Genomic DNA, 12,771 nt, shown 5'->3' on the forward strand with positions numbered 1-12,771 from the left:
GCAAAAAATTTTTAAAAGAAAGTACAGGTATTGCTTACGTAAGAAATATGAATATCCAAACGGGATCAAAGAAGCAAGGAATTCAGAGGTGAAAGTGACCTTACAGATTATCAGGGTTATTAAGCTCTTAATTTTAAAGATAAGAAAGTGGAAGCTCAGACAAGTTAAGTGACTTACCCTAGCTCACAGAGCTAGAAGTTGAACTTGAATTCTCTGAATCTTCTGTCCCTCAAAAACTCCCCTTCCCACCTTATAAAATTGCATTTCTTTCTTTTCCAAGCAAAAGAAACACTATTATTCCTTTTAAAAAAGTATATAGGACACTTTATCATATTGAAATAATTATTTCTAACTCCATCCATCTCCTATTGTAAAATACAAAAAATCTACAAGCAACTTTATAGATGCAAACAACTTTACTGGTTTTCTATTATATTTACGATCTTGAACTACTTTATAAAAAAACTTCATTTTCCACCATTAGTTGTTTTGTAGTTATTTTCAACAAAAGAATATCTGTGTATTTAGCTTATCTGAAAAATGAATGTTATGTAATAAAAACAAAAAACATCAATAAAAGTTGAAAAGAAAAAAAATCCAATGTGTGTTTGTATTTTACAAAGAAGGACGCTCATTTTTAAGTATGACAACTTGTGAAATTAAAGAAATAAAGAAAATATTAAATGGTACCAAAATGAATAAGGGATGTTACTGTTGTTATCATTACAAAAGTTTCATTCAAAAATCTTTTTCAATCTGGATACTTACTTCAATAGTGTAGGACTGGTCATGTTTGATTATTTCTCCAGTATGTAAAGTTCTCGTTATATCAGGAGTCACTGATGCTCCTCTCTGAGAACTAGTCATGTACAACTCATCACTCTGTGACTGATCAATACTGGAAGTATGTGAAGATTCTTCACATTTTTTAGCTGATGGCTTTTTCTTCCCTTTCTGCTTTTTGAAAGAATTCTGTGCCTCAGCCCGAGCTTTCTTTAGCTGATACTGGGCAAGCTACATTAAAAAAAAAAAAAAAGAATTAATTTGGAAAATTTCCTATTTTATTGCCAATAAGTTCTATCATATAAAAGCTTCTGACTCACATCTTAAAGGATCAAAACAATGATATTAAGATATTAAAATGCTACAAAATTAAAAATATATATTCTGAATGAATTGCAACATAAGCTTAACCAATTACAAATAAAATGAAATAATAAATAATAAATTTTTGACAGTCAAAGATTTCCCACTACACTCAATAACTAGCACAGTGATCTGTACACAGTAGGAGCTTAATAAGCATATGTTATAATGTAGTGTTGCAATTTAATGTAGGCCCATTCAAGGATAAAATTTTGGGAAGCATACTTTTAAAATCTATTAAGTCAAAGCACAAAATCAACACTACATTTTAAAATAATTCAATATATAATTCGACTCGACAAGCACTTAGGTATCTACTATGTCCAAGGCACATGGAGATGGGATGGGGATGGAGGACACCAAGAAAAAAATGAAAAATATTCCCTCTTCTCAAGAAGCTTAATATGTATACAAACTAATTTGAGAAGGGAGAGAATGCTAAAATTCGAGGAATCAAGAAAACCTTCCTTTTTGTAGGAGGTGGTGCCTAAGCTATACCTTGGGGAAGTTAAGGATTCTAAGCATCACAGAGGAATCAGCAAGTATTGTATGACTAGGCCTGTGCAAAAGCAGAGTCGCAGAGGTTCAGGGAAAAAGTACATACATGAGTTTGGCAAAAATGAATCATGTAAGGAAAATGCAAAAGGTGCCTAGAAGTTACACCATAAGCAGGCTTTAAAGACCAATCAATTCATCAACAAGACTTAGTAGATATAATAAGTATGCCTTGGGGTATACCCATGCTTAGCAAGCAGGAGGCAGAAGATGATCTAGCGGGAAAATGAGAAAGAACAGCCCCGGAAGAGGGAAATCCAGAGAAAGCAGCTAACTAACAAAGAACATTTCACCAATTGTTAAGCTCCCCAAAAGAGAGCCAGGGAAAAGTATGACTTGTTATTGAAACCATTCCATCTTATTCCCTTGTGAGGGTGAAGTATTCAAATGATGGCTAAACTCAGGGTTTCAAGAGTGGTAACAAGGACATAAATGGACAGGGTTATATATAACTCAAGCTCCAGGCCCCACTTTAGGAAAACTGAAGACACAGAAGAGATGACTTACGAAACAAGTTTAGGAACCAATTCTCTTTATAAAGGGATTTAGCTGCAAAGTTCCTTTCATACTTCCCAGATACATGTAACTATGGATCATTAACTATCACACACAGACACAAAAACTCGAAGAGAAAATGTCAGAGGAGGCATTACCAACGAAAACGTCACCTGAAGCAGAGATAACACAGCTGAAATTATAATATAACTGCAGGAACTGACTTCACAAAAATAAATTTTGCAGTTCTTCTCCAGTTAAGTACTGCTGTAGCATCTCTAGGCATACCTTACTTTCACACAATGACTGCAACTGAAGATATTTAAATCAAGGATTTTAAAATTTTATGTTGAAACATCTTCAGTGCAAATGACTATTTAAGAGGATACTAAAATTAGAAGAAATGTTGAGCTTTGCATATAAGTGACCATGGATTTCTGAAGGCCTCAAGTTTTTCAGCAACCTGGAAATGCTTTAAGAATGGCCCCATGACCCCAATGGCCCACCACAAAGTTACCAGGAGGAAGAGCAAGTTTTGTCCCACAGCAACACAAAAGAGTTTCTCCTAAGATATGAAGAGGAAGAGGGAAAGCAGGGGCTGGGGATTTGATGTGTGTCCATGAGAGAGTATCATCACCAACAAAATTACAGATCCCTGAAGTGATGAAATTGGATTTTTAGGACATGTCCTTGGTAAATTAGATGATGTCATATGAGATGATCATGACCTTCCAGGACATGGCCTATGATGCCTTTGTCAAAATTCCGCGGCTATTTGGAACACAGGTCTGACTCAGTGTGGCAAAGGTTACCTTTTTCTTGTAAGAACTTCATCATCATTTGAAAAGAAATGAAATAGTTAAAGGGGAATTACTTACCTTAGAAGGTAAGATGAAAGCATAAGTATGGCTTCAGCCTGCCTTATGGACAATCTTTTTTTCTGACTGATTTACCTTTTAGGGCTCAGGCACACTAATCATGAGGTTTTACAAATCCCTGTATAGAAGTCCTTTTTACTTGAGAATAATTTATTTTACAAATTTAAACTTGTTTTCTTTGTCTGACTAGCTTTGGGCAAAATTGGGACTCATGGCAAGAAAATTTCTGTCTCTGAGATTTCAACTCTGAATACTTTAAGAGGGAATGGAGATATTTCTGTCTAAATATCAAGAAGAATGATCTCTGAGGTGAGACCTTGGATATCTTTCATGCCTTCTTGTAGACAAAATGGAAAGAAATGAGCTAAATAAGAGTACATTTACACCAAGCGTTCTTAATCTGGAGTCAAAGAATTTGTTTTGTAAATATTTTGAATGGTGTATTTCACTGTAATTGATTTTCTTGTAATCCTTTGTATTTTCTTGTATGCATTTAAAAACATTATTTTGAAAAGATATGTAGGTTTCACCAGACTGTCAGGGGGCTCAAGATACAAAAAAGGTTAAGAACCTCTGACAGATTTCACAACTGGCTGAATGGCTATCAGCCTAGAAAAAGGTCCACAGTAGAGCATCCAGGGATCTGTGATTGGCCCCATGCTATTTAACATTGTTTAAAAAAATAAATGGTTGGGATGAAAGCATAGGAGGTATACAGATCAAATCTACAAATGAAGAAATCATGGGAAGATGGCATAGAGGTTTCCGAGGGGCAGCTATCCTGCTACTACCACCATCCCTGCAACCCTTGTGGCTGCTATACGTTAGGTATGCAGTTTCTAAAGTTAACTCCATGGTAGTGTCCTGGGAGAATCTCATAACCACAGGGAGTTGAGGCCTATAAATAAGACTAGCTTCAAGGTCCAAGAAAGTGAGGGGATGACAGTAGAGTAATAGAAAGCTTGGGGGACAAGAAAGGACAGAAAATAATAAAAATTAATACTGCACAAGAGGACAGAGCTAATAAAGAACAGGAGTAAGAAAAGGGGAGAGCACAGACTCAAATGCAAAGGCTTTTCGAAATACTCTTCTTCAAGACCTCTTCCTTTAGGGTACCTAAATCTAGTGCCCTATCTACTATGCCACACTACCCCTCAAGTAAAAGGTAGGTCAATTTTAAAACTACATTAAAAAATTTTTTTTTGTGAAGAGCAGTAGCTGTAAAGAGGTACAGAAGGTTGAGGACTGAAAAAGGACATCCGATTTAAGTTAAACTGTCACTGGTGACTTTTTGAAAGGGCAGTTTCAGTAAAGGGAGTGAAGAAGCAGAGGCAGAAAATGAAGATAGCTTTTTCTTGGAGCCTGACACTGAAAGGGGTGGGGGAAGAAAGGAAGGAAGGGAAGTGTGAAATGAAAATTAAGGCATGTTTGTAGACAGCAGTGACAAGTCAGGGGAAAGGAGAATGAAGGTGAGCAAGCTTTGGGAAGATATTGGAGAGAGAGAATGGAAACTCAAGGCGGAGTGTGGGGGGGTGCCAAACAAGAGCAGAAAGTGGCAAAGTCTGGTCAGAGACCACAGTGCCAGGGCAAGGATAGACAAAGTCTGGCCATAGAAGGGAGGGGCACTGGAGAGGGCCTACAAAGGCTCAAAGGAAGCTAGGCAGCAGTCAGAGAATGTGAAGTCCCAGACAAGAGGGGCAAGAAATGAGAGGAGACTGATGTGGAGCCTAGACAAAGCAGAGCATTTCTTTCTAAGAAAACTATGGATTTTGCGGATGGAGGGCTAGTATCACCGGCTTTCCCATGTCATAGGCACTGGCACAGAAGGATAATTTCTGAGCATATGAAGAACTAGCCAAGCAGATTCCACACATTTATTCTGGGCAGCTATGGCCAACTGATTCTATGGCCATAGAATCAGAAATGAATGAATGGAAAAGCCCAACTCAAAAAAGAACTTTAAGCAGAAAGGGCCTTAGGAGAGTAAGCAGATATTCTGGGAAGAAGGCTATGAGAATTCCGATCTTTTTCTACCTGTGAGGACAGAATAGTAGAGGAAGATGAGATGGACTGTAGTGCTTCACAGGAAATTCTCTTTAGATACTTAAAAGGTCGACATGTTCTTACTATGGAACTGAGTAAGGTGAAGGAAACCTGTAGTTTTCTAGCTGTCTGAGGGCTGGGGATTTGGGGACGCCAGTAAAAAAGGAAAAATGATAGTAGCATGAAATCTGAAAGAAGAAGTGATAAGCCAAACTAATGAAAAAAAAAAGGTTACAGGGCAAGAGTGCTTCTAGTAGCTTACAACTTATAAAAACTATCCTCTGATCCAGACCACCTTTTCTTTCAGGACAGTGCAGTTATAAATCCAAATTTAAGTCAGAATACAAATTTTAAAATAATTATATGTTTAGTGAGGTCTTGCCTTGCTCACTCTGAGTCACAAGTTGTTGGGAGTTACAGGTTCTGTCCTCCCTCTTGGTTATCCCTGAAGCTGGGACTCAGGTTAAAGAACAATCCTGCCCTGCAGCCTCAGAGAAGAGAGGAGATGTAAGAGAAATGAAAAGATAAGAGGACCTCTTTGCATCCTAAAAGAGTGCATCAGAAGGGCTTACTTCAAGTGTTAGAGGAAGGTGGAACCGAATGGCTACAAATTCACCTAGGACATACATGGAGTGGAAAAGAGGCCCTTTTGAAAGGATCAAGAAAAAGTTGCCCCTTTGGTCAACTGAAAAGACCTTTTCATGGAAGGCGGGCCAGTCAGGTAGAAGAATACATGTCACTTCTTATCAATCACACTAAACTTCAAAAAAAAAAATCCTAAAAGTAGCTCAAAGGAACAGGTGCAAGACCAGTTACCTCACTTGTATGTTGCTGAACTAGTCTAAACCTCATTTGACCCATTTGGCCCATTCAATATTTAATCTCAAAAAAGTAGCCAACTGTGGCACTATCATAAGATAGTTATGCATATGTTTAAAAGAGCCCTCAGAATAATGAAATAAGAAAACCTCACAATAAGGATAAATACATTATTGATACTTGTCTGTGTTCATACTCAGAAATATTCTCAAGGTCATTTGGACATTAGGACAGATTAACTCAGTTGAGCATGTAATCCTAGGTTCTTGAAGGCTAAGAAAGCAGAGATCAGGCTCAGCAGGCCCGTAGCAGCCTTCAGGCCCTACAAAGAAGGATTTGAGTGGCCCAGCAACAAGATGTGTCTACTTTACAAGGTCCAACTAGTGAAGTAAAGAGAAGTTCATCACCAGTAGCTAGCCACTTGGTGATTAATTCTTCAGTCATAGCAATTAATAAAACAAAGAAAAATATAAAATGGTTCCAGTCCTACCTAATACCACTTCTGCTTCAAAAGTAATAGAAAGGGGGCCAAGGGTGCTAAGAATCACATTTTTGCAAAATGCACACAAATACCAAATGTTCATAAAGTAAATGTACTTTTGGAGCGGAGGGTAAGAGAGGAACAGTTTGAGGGAACAGGAAAGGCTTCATGTAGGACATGGCACTTGAGCATAAGGTCCAGAAGAAGTTAGGGATTTGACAAGGTCAAGTGAGGCAGCTCAGCCAGTGCAGAGGCACAGACATAGGAGATGGGATTTCCCACAGCAAGGAGGCCATTTTGGCTAAAATGTAGCACGTATCAAGTGATATAATATACAATAAGTCTGGAAATGAGGGTTGGAGCCAGGTAACACAGAATTTTAAATACCTAGCAGAAGAATTTACATTTGATAGTAGAGGCAATAGTGAGGTATTTTAAAATAGAGGAAGGACAATAATTAGACCTACATTTCAGGAACATCCCTGATGTCTGTGCAGATGATGGATTAGAGAGGGGAAGGACTTGGGGCAACAAGACCGATGGGAAGGCTAATGAAATACTCCAGGATAGAAACTACGAGGACCTGAACATGGGTGGTGGCTCCCTATGTAGAAAGGAGACTGATGAGAAAGACTCTGTGGAGAACTCGCAAGACTGAGGAACTGACTGGTATGGGAAGTGAGGGGCAGTCAAGTTTCAAGGGTGACTGAAAGGTTGTGAGATCTTTGTTCGATGACTAACAAATGGAACTGAAGGAACAAAATACCATTTTTAACATTCTCACTACAAATTAATCCAGAAGGCAAAAGAAGTTAACAATGCAAGAATGGCCCACAGGTTCCCCTTTTAGAAGCATTAAGTTGGCCAGGTCTTGGTTTCTAGTCAGGGTGGCATCAGGAACCAGGTGAGATAGCCAGGAAATTAAACAAAGCCAGTCTTAACAAGAAGCCAACCCTAAGGTTGGCAGAACACCTTATGTTGACTATTTCTTTTAATGTTTACAACAATCCTGTAAGTGCACTGCCATTATCATCCCCATTTCATGGATGAGAAAATTGCTAATAAGTATCTGAGGTAGGATTCAAATTCAGATCTTGGGCTAAAATGCTTTTGGGAAACTGGGTGACATTTTTATTAATGATTCTAAGCCATTCTCTGGGGAAAAAAGGCTTACATTTTTGACATTAATATTATTCTGGTGATATACAGCTTTAATTTGTGTAACATCATAGTCTCCAAAAAAGTAACAATGGGGAAACCTAAAAGCAACGAACAGAGTCATGTACTGAGAACTAGTGACGATCAATGAACACACCACGGCATCCAGAGATCCTCAAGCCTCCATACAAGGTCAAGACAACATGGAGTCACATAAGAAGAGAAGTGGATGGACCTGTTTTGGAAATATCTATCACTGAAACACCAAGAAGTAAAAGGGGGGTAAGAATGGAAGAGGCAAAGGAGGAGGAAGAGGGTAGTGGCAGTGTCACAACCTAGGTGTCATCGGTGACTTCTCTTTCACCTTCTCATATTTAATCTGTACGTAAGTCCTGTCAATTCTACCTTCACAATGTCTCTTTCTATATATAAACTCTCCTCTTTCTTCTGACACTGCTACCACCCTGGGTCCTAACCTTTACCACTTCATGCCTAGATTAGTGTTAACAGCCTTCTGGTTCATCTCCCTGCCTCATCTCGCCTCACACTCCAGTCCACCCTCCACTCAACTATCAAAGTGATCTTTCTAAATATAAAATATATAAAATTTGCAATCTATTCATCTCATTCAAGTTCCACTGCAACCCTCTGAGCCTGGTCTCTATTATCACCCCAATTTATGCATGGGTACAATGAGACCAAAAATGGTTAAGTAATTTGCCCATGGACAAAAGTATCATAGTTGAGATTAGAACTAAGGCCTCTCTGACTTCCAAGTCCAGTACCTATCCACTGTACAATCCAGCCTCTAAAAGCCGGAGCAGCTGAAGTCCACAGTTAAGTGATCTTGCCTTCATGGAGCTCATATTCTAATGAGACACACAATACTATCAACTACATGCAAACAGGATATATTCATGAGAATGATCTCAGAGCCAAGTAAAATAACTATGAGGAGAGGTTGCAAAGAGGCAAATTTAGGATTGCTGTGAGGAACAACATCCTAATAATTTACCTGCCCCCAAGTAGAATGGGGTAGCTCTTAGGTAGTGGATTCCCTTTCACTAGAGGTCTTCAAAGGGTCCATGATCATTAAACCATAAAAAATATGAACCAGAATTCAAGTCCCCAAAACCTATCTCAGTGCTCTCTGTATCTGACAATTACTGTAGCATTTCATATACAGACTTTCAGAGTTGGAAGGGACCTTAAATCCAACCCTTAATCCATTTTATAAATTTAGAACATGCTACCAGGGAAGTGGATTCCATCAAAGGGTCACGCTTGAGGATTTAGAGGGTCACATGTGGCAGTGAGACTGTAGGTTCCCTAACCCTGAGCAGGGGAGCACAATACAGCACAATGCTACAGTTAGTAGTGATGGTTTAATTATATAACACTCCACACTTCAGAAAGCACTTTTTTCTCCTTATTATAGATAAGAAAGCTGAAACTTAGAAAGGTAACTGATTTGTTCAGTCATACAGTTAATAACGTAGCAAATACAAAACTCAAACCCAAGTCTTCTGTCTCTAAGTCCAGTGTTTTTTCCACTACACTATCATGAAAAGTTCAGAATTAATAGAAGCGAACTATAATTTGCAAATAAAGTTTAAATAAAATTAACTTTTCATAAGGTGCTTTAATGGTATGAAAATTTAAACTGAATTTTGCTAGTATATAAAATGAAAAAGGAAATTCCTTATAGCTGATGATTCACAGCAAGAGAATCAATTTGAGTTTTTCACATATTGTGCATTTTGAGATAAAATGCATTTCTACTGAAATGCAGACAGAGCGTAACAGAAAAATAATGTTTTGTTTTAATATATACAATATTTTGTAGAGTCTAGTTTTATTTCATTAACGTTAAAAAGGATTTTTGCTTCATGGAATAACGTACTCTTTACCTGTGACTCTTTCGTCTTCAAATACATTCCTTGTTCACTTCCTGTTTCGAATGTTCTACTATCCAACTTTCAGTTTCACTGGGATTGTTAACATATACGGGAACCCTCCTTGTTAACTCTATCCTTATTGGATTGCATTCTGCCTTTCCTATGGGATGACAGATCTACAGCTGTAAAGGCATCTGATTTAATCTCCTCATTGTACAGAGGAGACCCAGAAAGATTAAATTCCTTGCCCACAGTCACCTGAGTAGTTGTAGCTCAGCTGCCATGTGAGGCCAGGTCATCTGACTCCAAATCCAGACTTCTTCAGTTGTATCATGCTGCCTCTCTTTGACAGATCACTTCTATCTGCTCAGTTCTTCTTGCCTTCCTGGATTCCTAGTTCCTTCTTTAAGAGCTTCTTCTATAAGAAGCTTTAAACAGCCCCTTTTTCAGTCTCTCCTCTTATTCTATCCCTTCACTTAGTTTCATCCTTTGAGATTTATATAGTTTTCCAACAAAGCTCCAATACCATGAAGAACACTTATAAATTGTACACATTTTTCCCTTGCTATTGGCAATGAACTGATTCAAACTGAAGAACTTAATAAGGCTCACAGATTTATAAAATTACAAGTCAAAGGATATGACCATGCAGTTTTCAGAGGAACAAATTAAAGCTATCCATAATCCTATGGAAAAAAAATGCTCTAAATTATTATTGATTAGAGAAATGCAAATTAAAACAACTCTGAGGTACCACCTCACACCCATCAGATTGTTAATATGGCAGAAACAGAAAATGGTAAATTGGAGTTGGAGAAATTGTGGGAAAATTGGAATACTAATGCATTGTTGGCAGAGTTGTGAACTGATCTAACCATTCTGGAGAGGTATTTGGAATTATGTCCAAAGAGCAATCAAACTCTGCATACCCTTTGATCTAGCAATACCACTTACTAAGTCTGTATCCCAAAGATATCATAAAAATGGGAAAAGGACAGACACATGCAAAAATATTTATAACAGTTCTTTTTGTGGTGGTAAAGAATCAGAAACTGAGGGGACGCCCATCAATTGGGGAGTGGCGAACAAGTTGTGGTATGTGAATGTAATGGAATACTATTGTGCTATAAGAAATGATAAGCAGGTGGATTTAAGAAAAACCTGGAAAGACTCACATGAACTGATACCGAGTGAAATGAGCAGAACTGGGAGAACATTGTACACAGCAACATTGTGCGATGATTAACTATGAGAGACTTAGCTCTTCTCAACAATACAATGATCTAAGACAAATCCAAAAGACTTGTGATGGAAAATGCTATCCATGATGCGAGAAAGAACTATGAAGTCTACTGTGCTATAAGAAATGATGAGCAAGAAGATTTAAGAAAAACCTGGAAAGACTTGACATGAACTGATGCTGAGTAAAGTGAGAACCAGGAGAACACTGTGAAAGCATACTGTTTTCACTTTATTTTTGTTTTTTTCTTTCTTGTGGTTTTTCCCTTTTGTTCTGATTCTTCTTCCACAACATGACTAATGTGGAAATGTTGAACAGGATTATACACGTATAACGTATATCAGATTGTTTGCTCTCTTGGGGAGGGGAGAGGAAAGGAAGAAAGAAAAATTTGGAACTCAAAATTTTATAAAAGATATGTTGAAAACTATCTTTACATGTAATTGAGGAAAAATATTATTTAAGGGGAAAAAAGAAACCTTTAAAAAAAAGAACTGAATAAGACTCAGTACTTGAAAACAAGCATAAAACAATGCTGAAAGAAAGTTACTTTCTTCACATTAGAATAATGTAGCTTTAATTTCCAAGGTCCAGAAATTATAATTTTTTTCCTTACTCATAAGCTCAATACTTGAGAATTTGTGGGACTGAGCAGTTTAATTACCAATATAATTTTTTTCACTGCTTTTCATGTAGTATTAATGTGATACTGGACATTTCCGGCCAAAACTATTTTGTTTATTGCTGACCATTTAGTAAAAAAGACTAACAGTCTTACCATTCAAGCAAAAAAGCATGAGGCCACCAAAAAAGAATGTTAGCTTAGTTTTAATGTTACTGTATTGATTTTTTTCCTAAGAAAAAAGGTACTGTCAGTTATATAATATTCTGTACATTAGTGTACTGCTGTGGTTTGTGGGATTTTGCTGGAGAATTAATAGAATTTTATGAAATACAGAGTATGCATTTGCACCAGTAATAATTTACTGCGGATTTTAACAAAACCGACCTTTACTTGGTTCTGCTCACAAATACCATAATGCTCTCTTTTTATATAAAGTTGCAAATATTTTTACTTTGAAAAAATAATGCAATAGTTTTGACAGGAAAAGAAATTAACCATTTAGTTCTGCAGCATGGGCAGTTTGTTTTGCCTTTCTCAACAATACATCTCTATAATACCATCAAGAATGATGCTAGCACAGTTCTAGAAAAAAGAAATAAGTGATAACGAAGATGGAAAAACAAAACAAAACAAAAAATAAACTGAATATTAGTAATTATGACCAAACTTGGCCCTGGAGAATCAATCAATTAAGCCATTATTAAATAACTAATATAGCACTGTACTAGAGATACTAAAAGAAAATGAAACCACCCCTGACCTTAAGGACAGTGTAGGATAGACAAAATAAATACAAGATAATGGGAGACTGCAGGAGAGATAATAATTGAGAAAATATATTTACTTCCTTTCTTTGAAGAGGTAAGGGACTCTTGGTGTGGAATACTGCATATACTGTATGTCAGTCAATAAACATTTATTAAATGGCTACCATGTGCCAGTGGTGCTAAGAGTGCTAAGCAGTGGAGACATAAAGAAAGACAAAAGATACTTCCTGCCCTCAAGTAGCTCACAATCTAATCAGGTAAATATTATGCAAATAAATATGTACAAACAAGCTATATACAAAGAAAATGAGAAATAATCAACAGAGAGAATGCACTAGAATTAAGAGGGATTGTTGGTTTTGCAGAACTGCCTTTCTTTCTCTTTCTTCTAAAATAATTATTACAAATGACTGTCTAACAGGTCCAAGGGAAATACAGATTTAGAAATGAATATAAAACCAAAAGACATCAATAAAAATAAGATAACTATGATTAGGGAGTAAAATGTGCTTATAACTGTTTGCTTTTGGAGGTTAAGAAGAAATTTTTTATTTCTAGGGCTCTAGACAAAGGGCCCAATTATAAATAACTGATTTTAGAAAATAAAGTACATTTTTTGCTCTTTTCAACCTAAGTACCACTAGTGTCAGAAAATTACTTTTCAAA

At 37.0% G+C, this 12,771-nt stretch overlaps 1 protein-coding gene across 1 annotated transcript in view; it reads right to left on the reverse strand.

Moving 5' to 3' along the window:
* LOC140530904 (A-kinase anchor protein 9-like) overlaps window positions 1–12,771 on the reverse strand; it is a 49,827-nt gene that overhangs the window by 33,650 nt on the left and 3,406 nt on the right. The window contains exon 2 of the mRNA XM_072650028.1: window positions 769–1,014. Coding sequence (XP_072506129.1) covers window positions 769–1,014 — 246 coding nt within the window. The remainder of the gene's footprint in view (window positions 1–768; window positions 1,015–12,771) is intronic.

Source organism: Notamacropus eugenii, chromosome 3 (assembly GCF_028372415.1).
Source record: "Notamacropus eugenii isolate mMacEug1 chromosome 3, mMacEug1.pri_v2, whole genome shotgun sequence".
Lineage (NCBI taxonomy): Eukaryota > Metazoa > Chordata > Mammalia > Diprotodontia > Macropodidae > Notamacropus > Notamacropus eugenii.